Source organism: Molossus molossus, unplaced genomic scaffold (assembly GCF_014108415.1).
Source record: "Molossus molossus isolate mMolMol1 unplaced genomic scaffold, mMolMol1.p scaffold_m16_p_10, whole genome shotgun sequence".
Taxonomy (NCBI): domain Eukaryota; kingdom Metazoa; phylum Chordata; class Mammalia; order Chiroptera; family Molossidae; genus Molossus; species Molossus molossus.
The window spans coordinates 28,199,638-28,226,545 of record NW_023425345.1 but is presented as its reverse complement, the minus strand read 5'-3'; the positions used below and the strand labels follow the sequence as shown (position 1 = coordinate 28,226,545).

Genomic DNA, 26,908 nt, shown 5'->3' with positions numbered 1-26,908 from the left:
GTCTGCTGGGCTTGGTTCTTGACTGCTAAGTTTAAGCTCTGTGACCTTTTGTTAGTTACTTGAGCTCTCTGTGCCTCAGTCCCTCATCTGTATAAAAGGATTATAATATGCATTGTTGTAAAGATTTAAAACCTTAATGTACTTATATAACTGTTATAGAGATTAAGCAAGGATTGGATAAATTTGTATATAAAGAGTTTAGCACCTATTAAGAGCTATGTCAGTGTCTGCTATTTTACCCCTATCTGCTATACCAGAAAATCTTAAAAGTCTCAGAATGTAAACGTAAGTTGTATTCATTAATAATGGGCTGGGGGTGCTTTATCTAAGTACCCAAGGACTCTAACGGAGAGATTCAGGATTCAGTAAGTCCCTGACAGAAGCTCTTTATATGTTTCATGGATTAATCGTTTTTCAGTATGTACTGTGACAATTTCAAGTTAAAAAACAATTCCAGGGATGTTTTTATTTAAAAAGTTCAGCGATATCCATAGTTGCATATAATAATGACAGACATTTCATTAACAAAACAATTAATAAAAGAGCATATCTCTGGAAAAAATTAAAGATGAGTTTCCACCGCAGGAAATTAGCGCCGAGTCGTGGCCCCCAAAGTCGCCAGAGGCCAGCAGCAGGTCAGGGACACTGTCGTTTCTTTAGCTAGAGCACGTGTCTTGGGCAGTTTAACCCTTTTTCTTTTCCCTTGGAATTTAATTTTGTCAAAGTTATCATTAACATTGTACTCAGGGTTTTTAAGAGAAAACCCTCACAAAACGAACAGTGCAGAACTCGTAATTAAGAGCATTTCAGATAGGCCTGGAATAGGAGCATGTGTGGATTGGTTGGTATTTTTCTTTCATTCTTTGAATTAAATTCAATGGAAATTTTAAGGAAAAAGAGTCAGTTACCTATTCTGCCATTTATTAATAAATTTCGGTAATCATGTAGAAAAATGATTTTTAAACGTTGTAAAACTCTTCTGGAATTCGTTGTGGATTTAACACATCGGAAGGTCGTGATAAGCTGCATATCTCCCAGTCACGTGATGATAAATCTGTGGGGAAAGCAGTTTCGTTAATTAGTCATTATTATAGTATCACACAAACGAATGCATAATTATACTTTATATAATAATTAACACTTCATTATAAAGCCCCATTCCTATGCACTTCAGCGACATCTCCATCCCACCTACTTCAGGGGCAGGTTTGCTCGGAAGAAGGCAGAGGTTTGGGTGGGAGGACGTAAGTCAGATGAGTCTGCATCTCTAGATCACACAGCCCTAGAGGTGACTTCATTTCTTTCTCCAAAACACCTGTGGGTTTGTTGGAGGACAGCGGGTTATTACCTGCCTCTCGATGTCCGAGAGCAGCGTGCTGGCGCCTATCCGAAAGAGGCCCGGCGTCAGCCACTCGTCTCCCAGCTCCTCCTTGACGAGAGAGAGCCAGGCCAGGGAATCCTTCGCACTGCGGATGCCTCCTGCTGGCTTGAAGCCTACCTGCAAGGGAAGGCGGGGAAGACGACAAGGTGCCCGGTTACAGGAGTCCTCTCTAAAAATGGTACTGCGTTAACACAGGTCCCGTTCCTCTCGCTCTCTTTCCTTAGTCTGTTTCAGTTCACCCAGCAAAAGGGCTCGGATCACCGACTCACGCCCACTCACACTACAAAATGACGTTTCCAAGACTAATGATAAGAATGTCACTGCTTCTGAGGAGACACTAATGAGAGTTAATAGCCCTCATTAACATTTCACTTATTGGAAAGTCATAAACCCCAACCATCTAGATGAGAGCTGTGAACCTGGGATAAACACAAAAATGTCAAAAATAGAAAAATAGATCACGGAAGCCCATTCATTCTACATTTCTACAAGTAAGCCTGGATAGACACCTTTCAGCCCTTCTCGGGGTGCAAAAGATACATACGTGTATTTAAACCAAGAGGCGCAAACCAGCGAGGTCACACTAACCAAACTGGCAGCAATCAGCAAGGAGAGTTGACAGTTGTTTTAATGAGCTTAACTGCAGGACTTTCCTCCCCTAAGCTGTAAGTAGACAGAATTGTATACAGCGCAGCCAGACGGGTTAACTAAGCACAGTAGAAAAACACAGTGTAGGGGCCCTTCACGCTTCAGTAGTTTTTGCAGGTGACCATAAAACAGCACAATTCAGCCAATAACTGATGTTTACAAAAGGCGGCCCTGAGTCCATTAGAAAGGATAAATGTGTTCCACACACAGTAAAGCCTACTTCTCTGGATTCCCTTGTCTCAAGAACTTGACTATGCAGTAGGGAAGAGACTACGGATGGGAGCAACCAAGGAAACACCCCATGGCCCAAGCACTAAAGCTCACACACGACCACTCAGAGCTGTTGGTTTCATCGGCAGCACCAGCAGGGGTGACTGCTAACAGAAAACTAGAGAAGGGAGACAATAATCAATTGCCCCATTATCAGCCTAAGCTAGGAACCTATAGCTAACCTGGGCTCCACCATTTCTTCACCACACCCAATCGATCCCTAGCCAAGCCCTACCAATCCTAACTCTTCACTGCTCTATGCCTGTGCACACTTACCTGTCTACTCTCACTTTCACTGTTTTAGACCCCCATCTGTTCTCACGAGGAAGAGCAGTAAAGGTCCCCCAGCTGGTTCCCCTGCCTCAATCACGCAACGACACACGGTGAAGCAGCAGCTGTGTGGAGAATCTAACCACATCTAACCACATCTAACCCCAATATGCCTATTGCTCTGGAACCCAAGTGACTGTAAGAGTGAGGGGAGCTGGCGAGAGGGGGGCAGATAAGTGGGATGAGGTTATTTACTGGTAAGAGGCCAAAAGAAATCAATTAGCTGACACTAGCATACATGTTAATCACAGGGGCACTTCTATCAATTAGGCAGCGCCGCATCATAGATTTTTCTATATAATTCAGTTGTGTCAGCAAGTCTGTTCGGCAATGCTTCCAAAGGCAGGTTCTAGCCTAAGTCTGTACTTTTTTTCAAGGCAGAGAATATGGAAAACATAAATCTGCAATGAAATCAGTTATAAAATATTAAACCTCTGCTTCTCAGGAGTGGTGCTAATCATGGTCTGGAAGGCAGCTGATCACATTTTAAAACACCCCTTACATCAATGATGTAGAAACTTTAAAGCCTACGCGCTACCCAGGCAACTTGTCAACCTGAAAGGAGGCACGTGGTTTGCGAGCTACACAGACAACGCTTCACTGTGTGAAATACATGTGATGGAAATAAACACAATTTGACTTGTGCCTCTCGGTATCTTGGTGAAACTGGGGCAAACTTTGTTTACTAGCTGAGGAAAGGGTCAACACAATTCAAAAAGAAAGTGTTGAAAGGCAGCAAAATGTCCCTCGCTTGTTACTCTGGTCTAGAACACAGAGCATTCAAAACATTTACTGAAATTCTTTGCTTGTTGTCTAAGGGATCTCCCGGGGAGAGACGTGTTCATTTTTGTGTCCCTGACATAGACGTAGGTTAACATGGTACATGTTCATGACTCAATGGATGATTGTTGAGACTGAAACAGGCCTGCGTGCTCGCTTTGGCAGCACATAGACTAAAACTGGAACGATACAGAGAAGATTAGATGGCCCCTGCGCAGGATGACACGCAAATCGTGAAGCGTTCCATATTTTTTTAAAAAATTAAACTAATAAATAAAAACAGGATTGCGTTCCCAATGGAGAGTTTTCATTCCAACTGTGGAGCTTCTGAAATGTGGACACGCCCGAGGACTGCCCCTGCTACAGAACTGCAGGCAGGAGGGCCCAGGACCCTACAAGGAAGAAGCTTCCCACCGATTCGGATGTTCCTGGGCCGTGAACGAGAAGTGCTGGTCTAGTAAGTGGTGGGCCCACTTACTTAACTGGGGGGCGGCGGAGCAAAGAGAGATTTCTCTCACACAGCTTTGCCTAATTTTTTTGAAAATTTGGATCACTGTAGAAAGGCTATCAAATAGAGGTTATTCAAGTTGGGTCAACTTTCATATTGTGGTTACAATAGGTACTTAACCTATCTGTACATTTTTAAGATATGAAGTTATTCTGAAGGAGAAAATTCTGGAAGGAGTTTGTTTCCTCTCAGACCTAGCACACTCTCAAAAAGGTCTCCGATTCTGCCCGGCTGGTGTGGCTCAGTGGTTGAGCACTGACCCATACACTGAAAGGTCTCCAGTTCGATTCCTGGTCAGGGCACATGCCCAGGTTGTGGGCCTGATCTCCAGTGGGGGGCATGCAGGAGGTGGCCAATCAATGTTCTCTCTCATCGATGTTTCTATCTCTCTCCCCCTCTCCCTTCCTCTCTCTCTAAAATCAATAAAAAATAAATAAAATTAAAAAAAAAAGGTCTCCGATTCCAAAATAAATGAAAGCTACAATCATATATAAAGTCATCACATCCAGTTGGCAAAGGATGAAAGATCTTTTAGGGGGGTTCTACTCTGCAGAAATCAAGAGATTGGTTTTAAAAGATGTCTTCTGAGGAAGGAAAAGTCTCATTTTAAAAAAAAATCACCTTTCTCTCCAATGATGTAAAAAAAAAATCCTTTGAGATAATTTGCAACTAAACAAGCAACTTAAAGTAAAAAGGAAAATGCAAACTCATTTTAAAAAACACCTCATACGCATTTTCCCTTTTAACTTCATGTTTCAAAAAAATATGTATTATTTTCGAAAAGCTGACAAAAGCCAGCATATACCCTCCTCAGCTTAACAGTCTTCCAAAGAGCACATCTAACAGTCATAAAACGCAAAAATGGATATTTAATTCAAGAGCTATATAACGTCTAGCTACCTTTCCCCTGCTGTTTCACAGCATTTCATTATTTTGTTTAATAAGTTCATCTCCTCAAGAATTTTCTCTTCACCTCATATTATTAAAAGTAATAAGTTTTTCTGGACCGGGGGTTTCCCAACAGAAAAACCAATTTATGTGTGTCCTTCAATAATGACAGGAAAAGATTATTTCCCATTATATTGCATACTTTTCATATCACCACCACAGCTTATCATTCAATAAATGTTACTCTGCAATTCTTTCCATTCCTCAAGGAAGTTTAATTTCTGCATTAACCTGTTTTTGCTGGCCAACGCCTTACCAGGAAGCCTCTGTGTTGCAGCAGAATTAGTTCGTTAAAGAATCCATTTAGGAATTTCTTGTCAGTGATAAAATTGTCTTCGGTTAAGAAAAGGACACAAAGTAAGTTTACATCTTGATCACACACACTTACTCCCACACTCACACTCACTTTGTGCTCATCACACATTTTGCTCCATGAATGTGTTCTTTTGTAATGAAAAGTAAATTAAACATTTATCTTAATAAGGGCAACACATTCACACCTTCTGCATATGAAGACAGTTATCGTGGCTGTAACTAGTGTTATAAATAACATTATCTTTACTCTGAAGGAGGATTTGCTGATAACGTACCTTGTTTCCAGTTTTCCAGAAGTAATCTCTAATGGCCCGTAGCATTACTATAGCTACCGGGAAGGTGGCATTTACTGTTTCTTTTCCAGTAGAAGTCTTAATGAAATCCGATCCTAAAACAAAAGGAAGAAACACTGTATGTTAATCTTAAAACTTATTTTTTACACTTTTGAGTCAGTGGAAGAAATGAGTTGTGTACATTTTTTTCCTGAGGAACACATGAATTAGTGGAAAGACTAAAAAAAAATTATCTCTTTAAAATAATTCTTTCCATACTTTTTCTTCTCCTTATTATAAAATGAATTAAATTAAGCACCAAATGGATTCCCACACACCCCTGGGGCTCTTGCCTCTATATTTCCACATCACCAATTAAAATCAAGTTGGTTTATTTAATGCATAACTGAGATGAGTGGAACAATTTTATTCCCCGTGCTTAACATCATGTAACACTTTACTACAGAACTGGAGTGCCGCCCGGGCCGGTTTGGCCCAGCGGTTAGAGCATCGGCCTGCGGTCCGGAGAGACCCGGGTTCGGTTCCCGCTAAGGGCACGTACTTCGGTTGCAGTTTGTCCCCGGCCCTGGTTGGTCGTGCGGTGGCAGCCACTCGATGTGTCCCTTCACGTCGATGTTTCTCTCTCTCTCTCTCTCCCACTCTATCTGAACAAAAAATGGAAAAATGTCCTCGGGTGAGGATAAAAAAAAAAAAAAAAAAAAAAAAAAAAAAAAAAAAAGAACTGGAGTGCCAACTCATTTCCCTCTCTTCCTCACTCGTGGTAGAAAGTACGCGTCCAACGCAAGACAAATCACCATTAGCTGATGTCCACCGTGTTGTTTGTTAACATGTACTGTCTTCTGATCAGATTAGGATTTCACAGAAGACACCCTGCTAGTTCCTAACTTGCAAATATTTTAAATGACTTCCTCGCTCTCAAATATATCTTCTATCTGTTGATGTGTTTTAACAGAACAACACAAGGAGACACAGCAAGGATAACAGCAGTCAAGATGCACTCCTCTCGGTTCGCTGAAAGCGCCGACCCAGTCAGTCTCACGACAGCTGTGTAAGTGAAGCACTCAAGTGACCTCCATTTTTATTTTATTGTTTTTAGAGAGAGAGGAAGGGAGAGAGATAGAAACATCGACGTGAGAGAGAAACATTGATTGGCTGTTTCCTGCACGCCCCCCACTGGGGACTGAACCTGAAACCTGGGCATATGCCCTGACTGGGAATCGAACAGGGACCCCTCAGTCCATGGGACAACGCTTAATCCACTGAGCCACATGGGCAGGGCACATGATCCCCATTTTTAAAGAGGAAATTGAGGCACAAAAGGTTAAATAACTTGCTTGAGGTTGCGTAGTAAGCAGAGGAGGTAGAAATTTAACCAAAGTAACATAGCTGACACAATATGCTACAGTGTCTCCAAGAAACTTACCTAGGTCACAGTCAGATAGCCAAAAAGAAATGCGGTCTTTCACGTGGTTACCTATTCCCAAAATACTCAAACTGTGAACCACAGATCAGCAGCACGGGTACCTCCAGGGAGATTGTTAAAAATGCAGTCTTCTCAGGCCCTACACAGACCAACTGAATCTGAATCTGAATATCAGCAAGGTTCTTAGATGATTCCTGTGCAAACTTACGGCCCCAGCCCACTGACTCTCTGGATCCATAGGAAAGGCAAACCTCTGAGATTCTCTCAAGGTCTACCAAAGAACTGGTTGTTGGAAGTGGAGGGGAAAAGTGGCCAAAACTTTCTCCTCTAGTTTCAATGGAAAAAGATGTATCCACAATTAATTGGTGGGTTGAAAGGTTCAAATTGATACACCTTTAGTAAGTGCACTGTGTGTAAAGCACCGAGAAAAATATAAAAACAGTCATCCAAACCCTCGCTCTCAACACCATATACATTCTACGTGCAAGTGGAATGAAACATAATCCTGGGTAATCACTGGACGCGCTAGACGTCAGCAGGTCTGGTTGCAAACTCTAGCTCTGGAATTCACCTTGTACATTCAATCTCTTAATCTCTCTCATTTGTAAAATGGAGCTGAAAATTCTTACTGGCTTCATAGTGTTATTCAAGGAATCAAAAGAGACAATCTATGTGAAAGTACTCTGAAAACTGTCAAGTCTTATAAAAACAGGAATGGAGAGAAGGCCTGGGTAGGGTTGCAGTCTGTAGAGATACCACAGGAATTATGACATATCAGAACAGGTCACTGGAAGCCTTTTTTCTTTGGGTTTGTAGGTTGGTCCATTCAGGAGAAATGGAGACATAATTGTCATGCATGCATTCATTCAACAAATATTTACTACATGCTTACTATGTTCTAGATGCTAGGAATAAACCACGAAACAAAATAGACAAAGTTCCTGCCCTTCTGTTAATTTCTAGAAGAGAAAGACAATAAACAAACAAATATATAACAAAGGCCAGGTGGAGATAAACACTATAAAATAAATAAGCAAAGTTATGAGAATGACAGATTTGGGGGGAGACAGGTATACTTAAATAGAGTCCTCATAAAGGCATCTCTGAGAAGTGAAATTCAGAGGTGAATACGGGGATTCTGTGAAAAGAGCCTCATAAGCAGGGAAAGAGCAAGTGCAAAAGCCCTGAAGTGGGCATGTGCTGAGCTGACTAATAAATGAACGACTGACTGACTACAGAACCTGGCTCCTACAACATCAGAAGACAAGCAAAAAGAACAGACTAAAGCCTCCAAATAGATGTAAGAAGGTGAGGGGAACATCCCAAAAGAATCCACAATGAGACCAGGATGTGTTTTCTAGTATGTGTGACACTGTGTTTGGATTGACTGGAAGGCTTTTAGATATAACACTAGATTATCATCTGGAGTCTTTTAAGCATCTTAGAAATAAGGTTATTGATATAAAAGACAGAGACCACATTTGGAGGTCTAAAAAAGATGGTCATTTAAAAAGCATACCATCTAAAGTTAACCAAGAGACAACCACCCTGGGCAGAGTTTGGAGGCAGGATAAGGAGGCTCTCCTTCCTTCTAGGAGGAGCAGAGCAGAACACCTACCACGGTAGAAACAGGAGTAGTGATAGTATCCTGCAAATTGTTTGTCTATCTGTCCCCCTTTTTTGACTGTATTATAAGCACATCTGAGGGCAAATGCTAATCTTTCTAGTGCCTGTCCCTGGAGTATGACACACATAAGAAGCTCATAAATTTTAGATGGATGCATGGATGAATGACTGGCCACAACTACCAAGAAAAAGCAAACTATTTTCCACTTTTAAATGACTAATGGGGAAAGAAAGACAGTTTGGGGTTTCATTCCAGGCCCATTATCAAAGCTGGGCAGGTGGCTCAGAAGATAATATTGTTTTATTTATTTACTTTTAAATAAACTTTTAATTTTAGAACAGATGTAGATCTACAGAAATATTGTGAAGATAATAGAGAGTATCCATAGATCTCATACCCAGTTTCCCCCATTATTCACAACGTATATTGGTATGGTACATTTGTTACAATTAATAAATCAATATTATATTATTATTAACCAAAATCCATAGTTGAGATTTCTTCAGTTTTACTCAGAATCCAATCTTATTCAGGATACTATACTACATTTGTCATGTCTCCACAGGCTCCTCTTGGATGTGACAGTTTCTTAGACTGTCCTTATTGTGATGACCTTAACAATTTTGAGGCGTACTAGTTAGGTGCTTTGTAAAATTTCCCTCTGCTGGGACTTGTCTGATGTTTTTCTCATGACTGCACTGGGGTTATGGGTTTCTCTGGAGGAACACCATTGAAGTAACACACCATTTTCACCATGTCACTATCAACATGACTTACTACGGGTTGATGTTGACCTTGAGCACCTGGTGGAGGTAGCATTTGCCAGGTTTCTGCACTGTAAAGCTGCCCCTTTTCCCATTTTCAATATTGTACTCTTTGGGAAGAAGTCCCACACTTATATGTGTCCCACACTTAACAAATAGGGATTTACAATCCACCGCCTTTAGGGGAGAATTTTTTTGGAATTTTCTGCATGGGAGATTTGTTTTTTCACTCACTCACAATCATTTATTTACATCAATACAGACTCAAAGAATATTTATTTTATACTTGGGTTTATAAGCCAGAATTACTATTTTTGTTGTTCAGATGGTTCTAGCTTTGGCCACTGGAGCTCTTTCAGTTGCTTCCTGGATTCCTTTCCACTAGCACGCCACCCCACCCCCGCCCCACCATGTGCATTTTTTGTTTTTCAAGCACTTTCTGTTACTAACAAATGCTCCAGGCTCTCCTTGCATGTTTTCTGCCCCAGTCCTGAAATAAGTCATTTCTCCAAAGAGCCCTGGCTCCTTTTAGGGGAGAATGGTATTAGAAACCAAGATCTTGGTGCTAGGTGTACTCATTGCTACTGTAGGAGTCATGCTTTTAGGCCCTCTCAGCTGACTAAGCAAGGAAATCTATGTGTGTATACTAACCCATTTTTATGTATACATATCAGTCAATAATTCCATATGTAACTATCTATATCTATATTAAACTAAATATAAGTTGTGAGAGAGAAACTTGTTCCTTGTTCTTAAGGGGAAGTTAGGGGAAAAGCATCCAGTTTCTCATAAGTATGTTAGATGAACATTTTTTTCCCTTAGGTTATTGACATGGTGGATTACATTACATTGAACCAGCCTTGAATCTCTATAAAGTAAATCCCACTTGGTTGTGGTATATAATTATTTTTATACATCGTTGGCCTCATTTTGCTAATACATTGTTGAAGGTATTTACGTCTATGTTCACGAGTGATATTGATCTATTGTTTCCCTTTCTTGCAATGTCTTTATCTGGATTTGGTATTAGGGTAATTGTGGTCTCACAGTCTTTTGGTTATTTTCTGGAAGAGACTACAGAGAACTGATATTTCTTCCCTAAATGTTTGGTAGAATTCATCAGTGAAATCATCTAGAGCTGAATTGCATTTTTGTAAGGTTATAATTATTTTTATTTAATAATTTATGAAATTATTATCAAATAAATTTAAATAATTTCTTCAATGGTTATAGGCCTATTCAGACCTTTTCTTCTTGTATGAGTTTTGATTGTTTGTATCTTTCAAGGAATTTATCTGTTTAATCTAAGTTATCAAATTGTGGGCATACAGTATTTTATTATTGGTCTAATGTTCATAGGAATAGTAATGATCCCCGTCTTTCATTTATGATATTAATTTATGTCTTTTATTCTTGGTTAGTCTGTCTAGAGGTTTATCAATTTTATTGATTTTTAAAGAAAGAAACAGCTTTTAGGTTTTTTTTTTTTTTCATTTTCTCTGTTGCTTTGTTTTTAATCTCATTGATTTCTGCTCTAATTTTTTTTTATTTCTTCTGTTCTGCTTGCCTTAGGCTTGAATTGTTGTTCTTTCTTTATTTTCTTAAGGTAGAAGCTGAGATTATTGATTTTAGACCATTCCTGTTTTCTAATATATACATCTAATGTGATAAATTTCTCTCTAAGCAATGTTTTTGCATTGTAGAGTCTTCTTTTTTGACAACCTTTTTTAAATTGCTATATTTAGACCATTATCATTTAAAGTTATTATTAATTTAGTTGAATTAATATCTATAATATTTATAACTTTTAGATTTGTTGTGTTTTTTCTTTATTAAATTTTACACCTCTTTTTCTGCCTTCTCTGGCTTTAATTAAACATTTATATAATCCCATTTTATGTCCTCTTAGCATATCAATTAAATTTCTTTTGTACATCTTTTTTTATTGGCTGCTCTAGAGTTTCCAATATACATGTTTAACAATCTAAGTCTAACCCTGGCCGGTTTGACTCAGCAGTTAGAGCGTCGGCCTGCGGTCCAGAGAGACCCAGGTTCAGTTCCCACTAAGGGCATGTACCTCAGTTGCAGTTTGTCCCAGGCCCTCGTTGGGTCATGCGGGTGGCAACCACTCGATGTGTCCCTTTCACATTGATGTTTCTCTCTCTCTCTTCCTCTCTCTCCCTCCCACTCTATCTGAACAAAAAACAAAAAATAATGTCCTCAGGTGAGGATAAAAAAACATAACAAAACAATCTAAGTCTACCTTCATCTAAAACGATACCAGCATACAGGTACTTCAGGTACCTTTTAACAAAGTATTCCTAATTCCTTCCCTCTATCCCTAATAACATTGCTATCATTCATTTCACTTATCTATTTGGTATAGTCACCCAATACATTGCTATTATTATTACTTAAAAGTTATCTTTTAGATCAATTGAAAGAGAAAAATTATTTTTATTCTTTCTCTGACATCTTCCCTTTTTAATATAGATTAGAGTTCCTGATCTGTATCATTATCCTACTCCCTAACATTTCTTTTAACATTTCTTACAGAGCAGATCTGCTGGCCACAAATTCCCCCAGTTTTGGTAGGTCTGAGCTCCTTTACTTTTATTTATTTACTTTTTGATGCTTTATTTATTTTTATTTATTGACGGAGTGGGAGGGAGGGAAAGGAGAGAGAAAAAGAGAGAGCAATGTTTTATTAATTAAATTTTTTCCACTTTTCTTTATTGATTTTAGAGAAAGAAAGGGAGAGGGAGAGATAGAAACATCGATTGGCTGCTTCCTGCATGCCCCGCACCGGGGATAGGGCCCACAACCTGGACATGTGCCCTGACTGGGAATTGAACTGGGCACATATCCAGTTCAATTGTTCTCTTGGTGTATGGACTGATGCTCAACCACTGAGCCACACTGACTGGACAATGTTCATTATCTTGATTAGAGTTATAGTTTCATGAGTACAGTGTATGTATGTGCATATATGAGTGCACATCAAAACTCAAGTTGTACACTTTAAATAAAGACTGTATGTCTGGCCCTGGACGGTTTTGCTCAGTGGTTAGAGCATCGGCCCGCGGACCAGAGAATCCTGGGTTCGGTTCCCGCTAAGGGCATATACTTCAGTTGCAGTTTGTCCCTGGCCCCAGATGGGGTTGTGTGGGTGGCAACCAGTCGATGTGTCTCTCTCACATCGATGTTTCTCTCTCTCTCTTCTTCCCTCTCTCCCTCCTGTTCTATATGAAGATAAATGCAAAAAAAAAAAAAATGTCCTCGGGTGAGGAAAAAAAAAGACTGTATGTCTGTATGTCAATTGTACTTCAATAAAGCTGTTGAAAAAAAACCTCAAAAACTTGGAAGAACTAACCTAGGGAACTGACCAGACAAAGACAAAAAATCAGGGAGCTGAAAGATCAAGCCAAGGTATTCTGCAACACCGGGCAAAACAGCAGAGAGGGAGAATATGTGTGAAAATTGTTGAGACATGGAGGATAGCACTAGAATATCAACAAATTTATAAATAGGAATTCCATCAGAAAAGAGGAGGAGGAAGAATGCTCAAAGAAATAAATTCTGTGTCTAGATTGGCAAAGACTGAAAAATATTGAAAAACACAAACAGGTGAAATTTCAGAACACCAGAAGTAAAGAGAAAACTTCCTAAACCTTCTAAAACGATAAAACAGGTTATGTAAGGCAGAGATCCAACAGATATCAGATCTCATTAGGCAAAAACAAAACAAGATGTTCCAAACCGAGGAAAAATGATTGTGAACAAAAATATCAATCAACCAAGAAAACAAAAGAACATTTCCAGACATACAAGGGCTCAGAATTACCACCCTCAAAGAACTGGTCATGTAATAAAAACAAACAAAAAACAGTAATAACATAAAACTGCTAACAACCCAGTATCCTCAGACAAAGCAAGGGAGAAATAAAATACATAATGGAAAACTATAAGTAATAGCTAAAAATGAATCAAATAGATCTCAAAACCCTAAGTGGAAAAAAGTAAACTCAAAATGATACATACCACTTGCTTACATTTAAAACACTCAGAATTACAGAATTCAATAAATATATTTATACAGTGGGGTTTTTTTGTTTTGTTTTGTTTTGTTAATCCTCACTGGATGACATTTTTCTATTTATCTTCAGATAGAGTGGAAGGGAGAGAGAGAGAAACATCAAGTGGTTGCTTCCCACACAATCCTGACTGGGGCCAGGGAAAAACCACAACTGGAGTACGTGGCCTTGGCCAGAATCGAACCCACAACTCATTAGACTGCAGGTTGACGCTCTACTGCTGAGCCAAACTGGCCAGGGCTATACAGTGTTTTTTAATGGACCAGAAACACACACAAAAATTCATGAATAGTGATTACCTCTGAATAAGGGAGGAAAGGATTGGAATTTCTATCCTAATCAGATCTAAGGAATAATTCACATACAATAACTTTCATTGATTTCAACTGCACAATTCCAATGAATGTTGACTGTTGTTATAACCTGTGAAACCACCACACTAAAACTACAGAGTATTTCCATCACCTCCAAAAGATTCCTTGTGACCCTTTGCAACCCCTACATCTATCTCCTTGTAACTGTACTAGTTTGTATTTTACATAAAATTAAAATTTTTAATTTGTTTAAATTTAAAAACAAACTAAATTCCCCAAATAGTATAATAGAAATAATTTAGTAGTAGTTAAATAATAAAAACATTCTCAATGTGAATTTTTAAAAAATCCACTAAATTCTGTTTATAGAAGGAAAGCTAAAATTAAAACATAATGAGCCCTGGCAGGTTTGGCTCAGCGGTTAGAGCATCAACCTGCGGTCCGGAGAGACCCGGGTTCGGTTCCCGCTAAGGGCATGTACCTCGGTTGCAGTTTGTCCCCGGCCCTGGTTGGTCGTGCGAGTGGCAGCCACTCAATGTGTCCCTTTCACATCGATGCTTCTCTCTCTCTCTCTTCCTCTCTCTCCCTCCCACTCTATCTGTCCAAAAAAAAAAAATCAACAAAAAAAACCATAATGGTTGAAAATAAAATGTGAATTACTTCACTTTTAAAGGTCAATCTCACTGGGCACAGGTTTCTAGGTTGGTGTTGTTTTTTTGTGTGTTTTTTTTTTCCCCTCTCAACACTTTATTTGACTCTATTCACCTCTTGCAGACATGGTTGCTAATGAGAAGACCACTGTAATTATTTCCTTTTTCTTCTATAGTTAAAGTATTTTCTTTCTCTGTTTTTATTTTATTCAGTTTTCTATTTGCCCTTGCTTTTCTTCAATTTGAATATGATATTTCTAGGTGTAATTATTTTATATTTATCCTGCTAGGTATTCTCTGAACTTCCTGGATCTGTGGTTTGGCATCTGTCATTAATGTTGGAAAATTATTGGCCATTACTACTTCAGATATGTTGTCTGCTCCATTTTATTTATTTTCTTCTGGTATTCTAATTACACATATGTCACACCTTTTGAAATTATCCCATAATTTTTGGAAATTCTGTTCTGTTTTTTTTAGTCTATTTGTTTCTCTTTCTATTTCACTTTAGGAGGCTTCCCTTGACCTATTTTCATGGTCACTGATTCTTTCCAGTCACTGGTGAGCCTCTACCAAGGACTCAGTGCTGCATACTGATGAGCCCATAAGGCATTCTTCATTTCTGTTCTAGTGTTTTTGACTTCCAGAATTGCCTTTTGATTATTTCTTAGAATTTCCATTGCTCTGCTTACATTACCTATAATTTTCCTGCCTGTTTTTCCCACTGCAGTCATTAACATATTGGTCATAGCTATTTTAAATTTCTTTCTGATAATTCCAACACCTCTGTTATATTTGAATCTGATTCTAATGACTGTTTTGTTTCTATTGACTGTGTTTTTTCTTGCCTTTTAGCATCTTTTGTCATTTTAGTTGAAAGCCGGATATGGGGACTTCCAGTCAAGATGGCAGCGTAGGTAAACGCAGTATCGTGTCCTCCCACAGCCACATCAAAGTTACAACTAAACTACAGAACAACCATCATTCAAAACTGCCTGACATCAAGCTGAATGGAAGTCCTACAACTACGGAATTAAAGCAGCAGCCACATCCAGACTGGTAGGAGGGGAGGGGCGGAGGCGCGAGGGGCGGAGGCGCGAGGGGCGGAGGCGCGAGGGGCGGAGGCGCGAGGGGCGGAGGCGCGAGGGGCGGAGGCGCGAGGGGCGGAGGCGCGAGGGGCGGAGGCGCGAGGGGCGGCAGTGCGACGGGCTAGGTCCCATACCCACGTGTGGCGGATAAAAATTAGGACACCTTGCCTGGGAAGGTCCTTCCTGAGGACTGAGGGGTCCCCGTCCCACACCAGGTGCCCCGTTCAGGGTTCCAGTGCCAGGAAGAGAATCCCCATAACTTCTGGCTGGAAAAACCAGCGGGAACTGAGGCTCAGGGAGGCTGAGGTGGCTGGAGCCCCAGGCAGCTCCTTAAAGGGCCCGCGCATGGACTTATCGGACTCTCTCCCTCTAAGCTTGGAGGGGAGGCAGCTCCAGGGGCGCCAGAGACATACAGGGAGGAACTGAGCTGTTTGGCACTAGAGCGAGGGCTGGAGAGGGGGCTTTCTCGGGGACAAACGTGCTGTCAGAGGCCTTTGTTCCTTTGGTGAGCCCTTCCCTGGGGCAGCAGACAGCAGCCATATCTGGGACTCCAGCAACCTGGCTCACACTGGTTGCCCTGCCCTGGTGACTCCCTGAGGCCCCGCCCCGCCCCACACAACTTTCAGGCCCACCCAAGCTGTTGCCACTTGCTTAACCATAGGATTGGCTTGTCTTGGATCCTGCTTCAGGTTTTCCTAAATTCTTTCAAACAAGCAGCATCTGGTCTCAGCTAGCCCCATACCTCTCGTTAATACACTGAAACAAACACAGGGAGGCAGCCAAAATGAGGAGACAAAGAAACAGGTCCCACATGAAAGAACAGAACAAAACCCCAAGAAAAGAACTAAGTGAAATGGAGATAAGCAACCTAACAGATGCTGAGTTCAAAATACTGCTTATAAGGATGCTCAATGAACTGAGTGAGAACCTCAGTGAACTTAGGGAGGGCTTCAGGATCATAAAAAAGGACCAGTCAGAAATCATGGATGCACAGTTAGAATTGAAGGAGGCATTAACTGAAATAAAGAATAATTTACGCAGCTTCAATAATAGAGTATGTAAGTCCAAGGAGCAAACCATTGATTTGAAATATAAGGAAGCAAAAAATGCCCAATCAGAACAGCAAAAAAAAAAAAGAATCCAAAAAAATGAGGATAGTGTAAGGAGCCTCTGGGACAACTTCAAGCGTGCCAACATTCACATCTTGGGGGTGCCAGTAGGAGAAGAGTGAGAACAAGAAATCAAAAACCTGTTTGAAACAATAATGGCAGAAAACTTTCCTAACTTGGTGAAGGAAACAGACATACAAGTCCAGGAAGCACAGAGAGTCCCGAACAAGATGAACCCCAAGAGGCCCACACCAAGACACATCATCATCAAAATGCAAAAGGTTCAAGACAAAGAGAGAATCTTAAAAGCAGCAAGAGAAAAGCAGCTAATTACCTACAAGGGAGTTCCCATAAGGCTGTCAGCTGATTTCTCAAAAGAAACTTTGCAGGCCAGAAGGGAGTGGCAAGAAATATTCAGAGTGATGAAAAGCAAGAACCTACAACCAAGATTACTCTATCCTGCAAAGCTGTCATTAGAATCGATGGCCATATAAAAACTTTCCCAGACAAGAAAAAGTTAAAGGAGTTCGTCACCACCAAACTGTTATATGAAATGATGAAGGGTCTTTTTGAAGAAAAACATAAAATATATGAACAAACAAAATGGCAATGAATACATATCTATCAACAATGGAATCTACAAACAAAATGAACAGGTAGAACAGAAACATTCTCATAGATACAGAGAACATTTTGTTGGTTGTCAGTTGGGAAGGGGGTTGGGGAAATGGATGAAAAAGGTGAAGGGATTAAGAAGTACAAATTCATTGCTAGACTGACAAACCTCAAAGGGAAAGGGGTGGTGAGGGGGAAGAAATAAACCGAAGAACTTATATGCATAACCAATGGACACAGACAATAGTGTGGGAAAAGGCGGGAGGGGGGTGGGAGTGGGGAGGAGGGGGTCAATGGGGGAAAAATGTGGAACATCTGTAATACATTTTACATTCAACGACAAAGATTTTAAAAAAAAAATAAGAAAGAAAGAAATCCGGATATGACATATTGGGTAGTAGGATATAACTATTTTATTAACAGGCCTATGATTTTATGTCAGTCTCTCCAGGTCTTGGGCTGTGCTTAATGTTTGCTGTAGCCATAGGTACCAGAATCTTCAATTCCTACAGTATCTTTGGTTTTCTCTTCCCTGCTTACCTGGGGCTTCCTAAATATTCCCCCTCAGAGAGTTTGTGTTTTTTCTTTTAGCTCTGTAACTGTAATTCACAGGATGATTGGAGCCCTGTTAATGTGGTGGTAATGAATGGGGAGAGGAAGTATTTTATAGCCTCATAATTAAATTTCAGTCTTTTAGTGGGCTTGTGTCCCTGGGCTGTGGCCTTCACAAGTGTGTCCTAGCTTTCCTCCCCTACTTTGGTAAGGTAGGAAGGCTAGACAGAAATGCCTTCTCAGGTAAAAGAAGACTTCAGGAATTTTTAAGCCTTTGTTAAGGAGAACGCTCCAGGCATATTTCACAATGATTATCTACCCCTTCCCCTGCTAGAACTAAGAGGGAATCTTTCTTGGTTCTTCACTGTCATATTGTGGGCTTCTGGAGGTAAAACCCAGAAAAGTACTGGGGTCATGCTCAGCTTCCAACAATTTGTCAAATTTACCATTTAAGTGTTCCTAGCAGCTTATGGCTCTAGCAGGTGAGCAGATCTAGACTGTGACTCTTAGGGTTTGCCTTTCTCTCTAGATTTCGAGGTAGCAGTTTGCCCTTCTGCCTGAGTTCTTGATGGGTCTTAGTAAAGCTACTGACTTTGCATTTATCCAGCCTTTTCATGTTCTAAAGGACAGGAATGACAATTTCCAAACTCTTCACCTGTTCAAGCTGAAACCAGAAGTCCTTAAATATTAAGGGCAGCCTTTATTATCTAGAAATCAGGTATGGGTGGAGATACAGATTATATATGGTATTTAAGTTACTTCACACATATGCCAAGGAACTATTAAGGTCAACTAAAATTGGAAAGATTCAGAGAGATTCACTTTAGCTAGCATGATATGACACAGGCAGAGTTTGGTATAAACCTTGAAGGAGAAATAAAATGTAAAGAAGAGAGGGAAGATAGGAGGACGACACCATCAGAAGAAACATGACAAGGGCAGAAAGTATAAGACATGCCCAAAGGATAATAAATGGATCCATCTAAGGAATCTCTGTGAGGGGCAGGGAGCATGGGGGTTGGGGGATGGTGATAGTTGGTGTGAGTGTGTTAATATGTGTTTTCGAACATGTGACTATGAAAGTGTCTTCAACGTGAGGTCTGGTCCTCTGAAATCCGTGTTTAAGATGTTAAATCTGGCGTCTCGTTGGCTAGGTGGAGGGAAGACAACAGTCAGAGAACACACGAGACACTGTCCTAGCAGTGCAGGCATGGGGGCAGCACTGGAACAGGACCTGGCTTTAATGACCCAAAATGCTTTGCAAGTACATTAGGAATATACTGCTGTCAAAAGAACAATGGGTTTTCCATGGGACTAAGTGGGCACATACTTTTGTTTCACTTCTTATTGTAACATTGCTTCCTTTGCCCTTCTGCTAAAACAAAATTACCTTAGAGAAATAAATGCTAGATTTTGAATATCCAACACCACAAAACACCATAGAGACTCCTCAGTGCTTCTGTAAATCCAACATTAACCAAGCTCACTTCTCAGCTTGGGGGAGAAAATATCTCACAATTAGAATAGCTATCCACATAAATGTTCTTTCATCAGTGCCCACAATTTCAATGAAATGACTAATTTAGAAGATAAAAGGTCTGGAAAGTCAAAAGTAACACATTAAATAGACTAGTATTCAACTGTAATTAGTTGAAATTGAAATTAATAATAAATTTATAGTATTATATTAAATCGTATTTTTTTATTTTCCTAATTTGAAATCTTTAGCACAATAATTTTTTGTGGTCTAAAGCAACTCAAAGCTTTCCTAAGGCCCATAATTACAACTCTCCATGGTACAGTTTCATTAAAAACTTTCATTAAACAACAGCTGCCCTTGTATATGGTCTTCTAATCAATTTGGTCAAACAGAATGACTTCTAATCAGCTGTTGATAAAAATAGAAGATGAAATTTTAATTCTAATAGATTAACCACAAACTCAAGACAGTCTTCAAAATCCATCTAGCTCTATTCTCCAGTGGATTTAATGACTATTCAGCAACTCATTACTAAATAGAACAAGATGAACATTTTCCAGTTCATTAAAGAAATGTACTATGTATTTTTGCATTGTCCTCATGATTCGTTACAGGGAGTCTTAATTACAAGATAATGGATAATGGTTATTAAATGCAGACTGCAGTAATGAAGCTCTATTCATTTGCGAACCTCAGAGACTGCAAAGAGAGGAAAATAAAATTACTAGCTTCAAAAGATTAACGGATCAAATTATTATTCAATTTTGAAAATCTCATTCAGACTTCATAGAAACAAGAAGAGATTAAAAACTAGTATTAAGACCAAAGTAGTACATTTAAAAAAAAATAGTATCTTAAGGCTATTACTGCATAATAAGCTTCAGATGTGATTATTAGAAAAACATATAGCTAACAATGGGAAAACATACATGTTTATTTCCTGAACAACTCTTATTTATGAGATAGGAAGTTACTAGTAGGATCTTGGTGAACATGGACGATATATGCTACTATGCTACAAAAGAACAGCGCAATGGAAAGTATTAACATTTTATACTTCACTAATGAAAAATAGGATTAAAATCAGCTGCTGCTTGAGAAGGCTTGTCATTAAGTGGAATTCATGGCAATGCAATAATAAGAACTTCTGGGCACATTACTCATTAGCACTATGTTTTCTATCATTCTCTAAAAAATTACTGATTAAAGTTTTTAGCAAGAGAGTTTTGTATGGTAATTCTGACACTAATTTAGACCTGCACTCTGCAATGGGGCACCCCTTTTTGTTTTAATCCTCAACCAAGGATATGTTTTTATCGATTTGAGAGAGAGAGAGAGAGAGAGAGAGAGAGAGAGAGAGAGAGAGAGAATCAGTATTATCGAGTAACTTAGATTGGTTGCCTCCTGTATGCACACCAATCAAAGATTGAACCCCCAACCTGGGTATGTGCTCTGACCAAAAACCAAACCCACAACCTTTCAGTTTATGGGATGATGCTCTAATCAACTGAGCCAGTCAGCCAGGGAGGGATACCTTTTTTAAATTTTTATTTTATTTATTTTTATCCTCACCCAAGGATATGCTTAGAAAGAGGGAGAGAGGGAAGGAGAGAGAGAGAAACATTGATGTGAGAGATAAACATCATCAAACCTGAAACTCAAATGTGTGCCCTGACCGGGAATTGAACCAGCAACCTTTCAATGCACAGGATGATGCTCAACCAACTGAGCCACTGGGCCAGGCAAGGACAACTTTAAAACACACACACACACACACACACACACACACACACACACACCCCATATAAAATATGAGCCCAAATTAAAACATATTCTTTGATATTATCTTTTACTCAACACAGGCCTGAACATAATTTGGGGAGAGATAAGGACCCAGTGTTATGGTTGAGGAACTGACCACGAAGAAAGCAGAAGGCCCCTGTGGGGTATCAATATGGTGCTAGTACTCAGTCTGTAGACCAATCATACCCCAAAGACATCTTTACAAGACCCAGAAATAATAGCTAACCTTGAGAAAAAGAGGGGAATGTTTTCTAAAAGAGAGAGGAAAAAAATGTAAGAAGGAAAGAAAAAATAAAAACGCCCACTCTCTGTTCTTTCTTCAATCTGAATAGTGAGCTCTAGAAATACTTCTCTGTGTTGGTCCAGTCCATCACAGGAGACAGGCAGCAGCGCAGCATATTTAAGCAGTGATGCATGTGGAAGCGATGGCAATCAGAAAGCAATCAGAGTTAGAACATATCCCAAATACCCCAAGGGTAAGATTAGCTCATGAGAACCACATTCCTTGTAGTTGCCTTTGCCTCAATAAAAATAAGAATGTGGCCATTTAAAATAATGCAAAACAGTATGATTCAAATGGAATACAAGGTGGAGGCTCTGACGATATAATAGTTGGTAATTGACAGTAATGTCCCTGGGAGACTATTTTAAACAATTATGTTAACCATACAAAGATATGTGATAGAATCACTTGACACAAACAAGAGTCCTCGAGGTATATCTGATATGCCAGAAGTTCCCTTTAGCTCCTAAAATTTAGTTTATTTGAAATGAACATCAGAACTATAATGATATTAGAGATGAGTTACCAATCAATGCAAATATCTATTTGAGAGTGAATTTAAATTGTTCATTGATTTTTTCCCAAACAACTCTAAATGTTTTTTTTTTTACAAATTTGGAAAAATAAAAGGATTATTTAACTCAAATGTTTACAAGGTCGTATTGTCAGCATTTTAGACCAAGAGTCAAACTGGGAAACTACAGAATGTTTCCTAAACTAAGCTTATGGGCCTCTAATTTTTAAGGTTATACTAGTGCCCCTGAGGGTGTTTGCCAATATCTACATAGAGTTAGCAGTTCAGAAATGGGTTCCCAAAATACCATGATGCACTTCTTAATTCTCACCTTTCTCCCCTCCTTCTTCTTTTGAGTAAGGTTATCAAGAAAGGAGAGTTAGGGGTAAGTGAGCCCTAGAAGATCTGTAATTAAAACAAGTTTCTGAGATTAGATAGTGCGGATGGGCATATAACTCTAGGAATATACTAAAAAACCCTAAACTGTATATTTCAAGGGTGAGTTTTACCTCATGACAATTATATCTCATTTAAAATTTTAAAAAAAGGAGAGTGTGTTTGTGATGTAGAAAGGGGATAAAAAAAAAACTAAGTAAAACTAACTCTGAATAAAATTATCAATTAGTTAACAAATCAAGTGTATATAATCATGTAGACCTTCACCCCTTTTCCTGAACTCCTGTCTAAAGGTGACTCCTAGTTTTGACTTGCATTTCCCTGGTAGCTAGTGAAGTTGAACATCTTGTCATAAATCTGTTGGCCATTTGTATGTCTTCTTAGGTGGGGTGTCTGTTCAGGTCCTCTGCCCACTTTTTAATTGGATTGTTTGGGGTTGAATTTATGAGTTCTTTATATATTTTGGATATTAACCCTTGTTGGAGCTGTTGTTTGCAAATATCATCTCCCAGTCAGCTGGTTGCCTTTTTGTTTTGTTGGTGGTTTCTTTTGCTGTGCAGAAGCTTTTCAGTTTGATATAGTCCCATTCATTTATTTTTGCCTTTACTTCCCTTGCCTTTGGGGTCAAATTCATATAATATTCTCTAAAATCAAGGTCCATAAGTTTAGTGCCTATGTTTTCTGCTATGTAATCTACTGTTTCAGATCTTATATTTAGGTCTTTGATCCATTTTCAATTAATTTTTGTACATGGGGATAAACTGTAATCCAGTTTCATTCATATAAATTTTCTAACATTATATAATACTTTATATTATTTGTCATTACATGTATATGTCATAGTAGTCAAGAGGGTCATAATATGGTACTGTATACTTGAAAGTTTCTGAGAGATCTTAAGCATTCTAAACACACACACACACACACACACACATACAGTTACCTATGTGAGGAGATGGGTGTGCGCATTATCTTAATCTAGGTAATTATTGCACAGTGTAGACATATATATGAAATCATTATTTTGTACACTTTAAATATATAAAATTTTATTTGTCAATCCTCCCCATTATTACTTAATAATGAAAAAGAAGGTGATAAGGCCCTGGCCTGTTTGGCTCAACGGTTAGAGCATCAGCTCACGGACCAAAGAATCACGGATTCAATTCTGGGCAAGGGCACATACCTTGGTTGCAATTCAATCCCCAGCCCTGGCTGGGGTCTTGCAGGAGGCAACCAATCAATGTGTCACTCTCACATTGCTCTCTCTTTCTCTCTCTCTCTCTTTCTCCCCCCTCCCCCGCCCCATCTGAAAATCAAAGGAAAAATATCCTCGGGTGAGGATTAAGAAAAAAAAAAGATGATGGTAAGAATAGGGGCTATTTTATATTTTCTTCTATATTTTTGAGAAAAATAATGAATCAATATTTTAAATATGAATATACCCACACATACTTTTTCCAGTGAGAGTATGTAGTTTGTACCAGAGTGTGTTATGCATAAGGTAGATATGAAGAGAATAGAATGATAAAAACTGAAGTGAGCCTGGCCAGAGTGGCTCAGTGGTTGAGCATCGACCCAAGCACCAAGAGGTCGCCTTCGATTCCTGGTCAGGACACATGCCCAGGTTGTGGGTCAAATCCCCAGTGGGGGGCACGCAGGAGGTGGCCAATGTTCTTTCTCATTGATGTTTCTCTCTCTCTCTCCCTCTCCCTTCCCCTCTCTCTAAAAATCAATAAAGGAAAAAAAATGTTTTTTAAACTGAAGTGATTTGGATCATTTGACAAATTGTGGATAAATATATTTCAGTTTCTTGGTTCTTGACAAGTTTTTCAGTTCTCAAAGACTATTTCTTGAAGTATAATGATCTCCTAAACATAATTAGTAAGGAATTACTAGCTCTACATTCTCTTTTTACTTATGTATGATTTTGTAAAACTCTATTTTTCATTTGATTATTTATATTTATTCCACATTTTCTCCCAGAGAATGTTCAAGGCAAACTTTGAATGTATACATGATCAAAACAATAACTGTAAGAGTAGTGATAACTTTTTCAGTGATATGCACAATATACTTTAACCAATAAATGGATTGGCTGATTTCTTCATGGCACATTGCAAATCCAACTCCATTTAATAAATGTAATCAACAGTGCTTGCAAAATATTTTAAAGACCAATTGTGTACTTTGTAGTGATTTTTAAGAGGCTGGAGAAAATTACAGGACACACGCACCCCTGCTCATACCTTCCCTTATTCCCACAACCACTGTTATCTGTCTTGAGTGGCCTTCTTTTCCCATTCCCCACATCAGTTTCCAAATGTCCATTACATCTCTTAAAACCTGTAATATTAACACTGTAAAAAAATAAGACAAAATAATAAAGGCCACTCCTAGTCTTCTCTGTGACTGGTTTCCCAGGTGTGGCATCCACACCCAGGCTTCCTCTCCAATCCTCATCAATGATCACAGCATAACATTAGCCATCATTGGTCTACATGGCTATGGTTACTTTTGATGATGTTTTCTTCTGTAGATAAGGTTAACGAAATGAAAAGCATTCATATTCAAGCATTAAACTACTTAAAGCATTACTTTTGAAGAAAAATACTTCAACACATCTATCATTATACTTCCTTAAAAAGGTTTTTAAAGTGGCATCAACAGGGAGAATTTCATGCCGTCCAAAGACAGAATTCTAATTTAGGGCCTTTTAGGACCAGCTCAGTGACGCCAGCTGAGAGTTACTGACTCTGCCCTGTGCCCAGTGAAGACGACTGTACTGTGTGATGTGCCAGCCACTCACCAATGTGGCCACTGAGCACTTGGAACCTGGTTAGTCCAAACTGGGATGTGCCATAAGCATGAAATACACATGGGGTTTTGAAAACTTAATGCGAAAAAGAGAATGTAAAATATCTCACTAATAATTTTTACATGGATTATACACTGAAATGACATATTATAGATTTACTGGGCTAAATAAAATTTATTATTATAATTACTTTCACCCGTTTCTTTTTACTTTACTAATGTGGCTATTAAAAATTTTTCTATCGTAAATCTCTATTAGGCAGGACTGGTCCAAGGCTTCAATGAGACACTGAAATCTGTATTCACACCCCCTAAGCTACAATTTGATGTCCATTTAAACTAATATCCTTTAAGTGTTAGCTTTAACTTATTTAGGGAAAAAAGGCTTAAATCTGCCCAGAGGTACAGTAAGAAGTTCCCTGGTGACAGCAAGTAACTCTTCTCTCTTATTCAAACAATTCAGTTCTGTCCCCATATTTCAATACTTCACTCAGCAAACAAAAGCTCTGTAATTAACTGGACCCGCCCCCGTTAGAAAGCTGTGAACGTCTAGAGAACATAAGAACACTGTCCCTGTGTCTGGTGCCCAATCCCAATCACATACTCTAGAGAAATTCTAGTAAATACAATTTTCTCTGTCTTCAACATTTTCAGAGGTTTCAGTGCCTCTTATGGATTAGCACCCTGGGAAACTGGCCAGCTGGCTGGCCCCTTAATCCTATTTGAAATTAGCCTAGCTTTCAGTTTTCAAACACACTTAGAGCAATAACTCCAAACCATACTTACAGCTCATGACTGCGTATGACTTGTGCTCACAGCTCTGTGCTCGAGCCAACCACTCCCTTACCCAATCCTTCAACACCCAATCAGCTAATATTCACTGAGTACCTGCTGTGTGCTGGTACCAGTGTACAAGCCGGGGACACAGCAGCACACAGGACAAGAAGGTCCTTAATGGGCCTCTGTTGAAGGCAACACTGACTCAGTTATAAAAGTGATTTGTTTTCTGTCCGTCTGGCTACCTACAGAAAAAAAATCTCTATCTGTCTCCTTCACATCACCCTCTGTGTTTCAGAGAGCTGGTGCCACGGCTGAAAAGGGGAAAATAAGACTCATGACATTAGGCTAGTACCCCATGATCAAAAGAAAATGCCAGAAATGCCCACAGGCCTTGTTATTGTATAGGTGTAATGGTTTGGATGAAATAGCAAAGGGTTTTAGACTCCATCTAAAATGAAAACACCAATCTGTTAATCAAGCTATGATGCCAAATGCCTGAAAATCAAACTGCTTTCCTTTCTGGGCCAGCCTGTTACAGCTGAACTACCTGGTGCAGGGATTTATTATGTTAAGCAAATGTCTTCTATTGATATGGTAGTTTTAAAGTCATCTTATCTTAAAATGACACAACCATATCTAACACATTCCTTTTTCCTTCTCATTTGCGGGGAGAAAAGAGAGAGATGGAACCTCAATACGAGGTAAAATGTGATTTGGTATCACTATACTTGGGCAAAGAAGAGTAAAATGAAGACGCATTTTAACAAAATAACAGGCTAGATATGCTTTAAACAACTAGATTTCATTTTGATTGTGCTTCCCATTGTCACACACAAGTTTGGAATATATAGTATACATTAACATTAAAAGTCAGGTATGCTTGTGTGGAATCTATTAACGTGAGAGAAAATTACTCAAATTGAAGAAATAGCTGCTTAAAATGGATTTAGAAATATATTTCACTGAACAAAGCAAGCTGGAAAATTAGGCTACTTTATCAGGATCAGAAAGTGCTATGAATTTTAAACACAAAGCTTTTAAAAACAATGTGGAACATCTTTGAGATGATCCTACCTCAATGTCATCATACATCTTTCAACAATTGATGATGTCTGTAGAGTTACTT

General features: G+C 39.1%; 1 protein-coding gene and 1 non-coding gene across 5 annotated transcripts in view; one reads left to right on the top strand and one right to left on the bottom strand.

Moving 5' to 3' along the window:
- Positions 1–912: 912 nt before the first annotated feature.
- The window catches only part of DERA (deoxyribose-phosphate aldolase), a 117,871-nt gene continuing 91,875 nt past the window's right edge, over positions 913–26,908 (bottom strand). For all 4 annotated transcript variants that reach the window (XM_036252865.1, XM_036252866.1, XM_036252864.1 and 1 more), the window contains 3 exons: positions 5,456–5,568; positions 1,349–1,498; positions 913–1,054 (listed from right to left, as the gene is read on the bottom strand). In XM_036252865.1, coding sequence (XP_036108758.1) covers positions 998–1,054; positions 1,349–1,498; positions 5,456–5,568 — 320 coding nt within the window. In that variant the 3' untranslated portion in view covers positions 913–997. The remainder of the gene's footprint in view (positions 1,055–1,348; positions 1,499–5,455; positions 5,569–26,908) is intronic.
- Positions 3,559–3,662, top strand: LOC118624802. Its single transcript, XR_004958471.1, has one exon. It is a non-coding gene; the product is annotated as a U6 spliceosomal RNA (small nuclear RNA).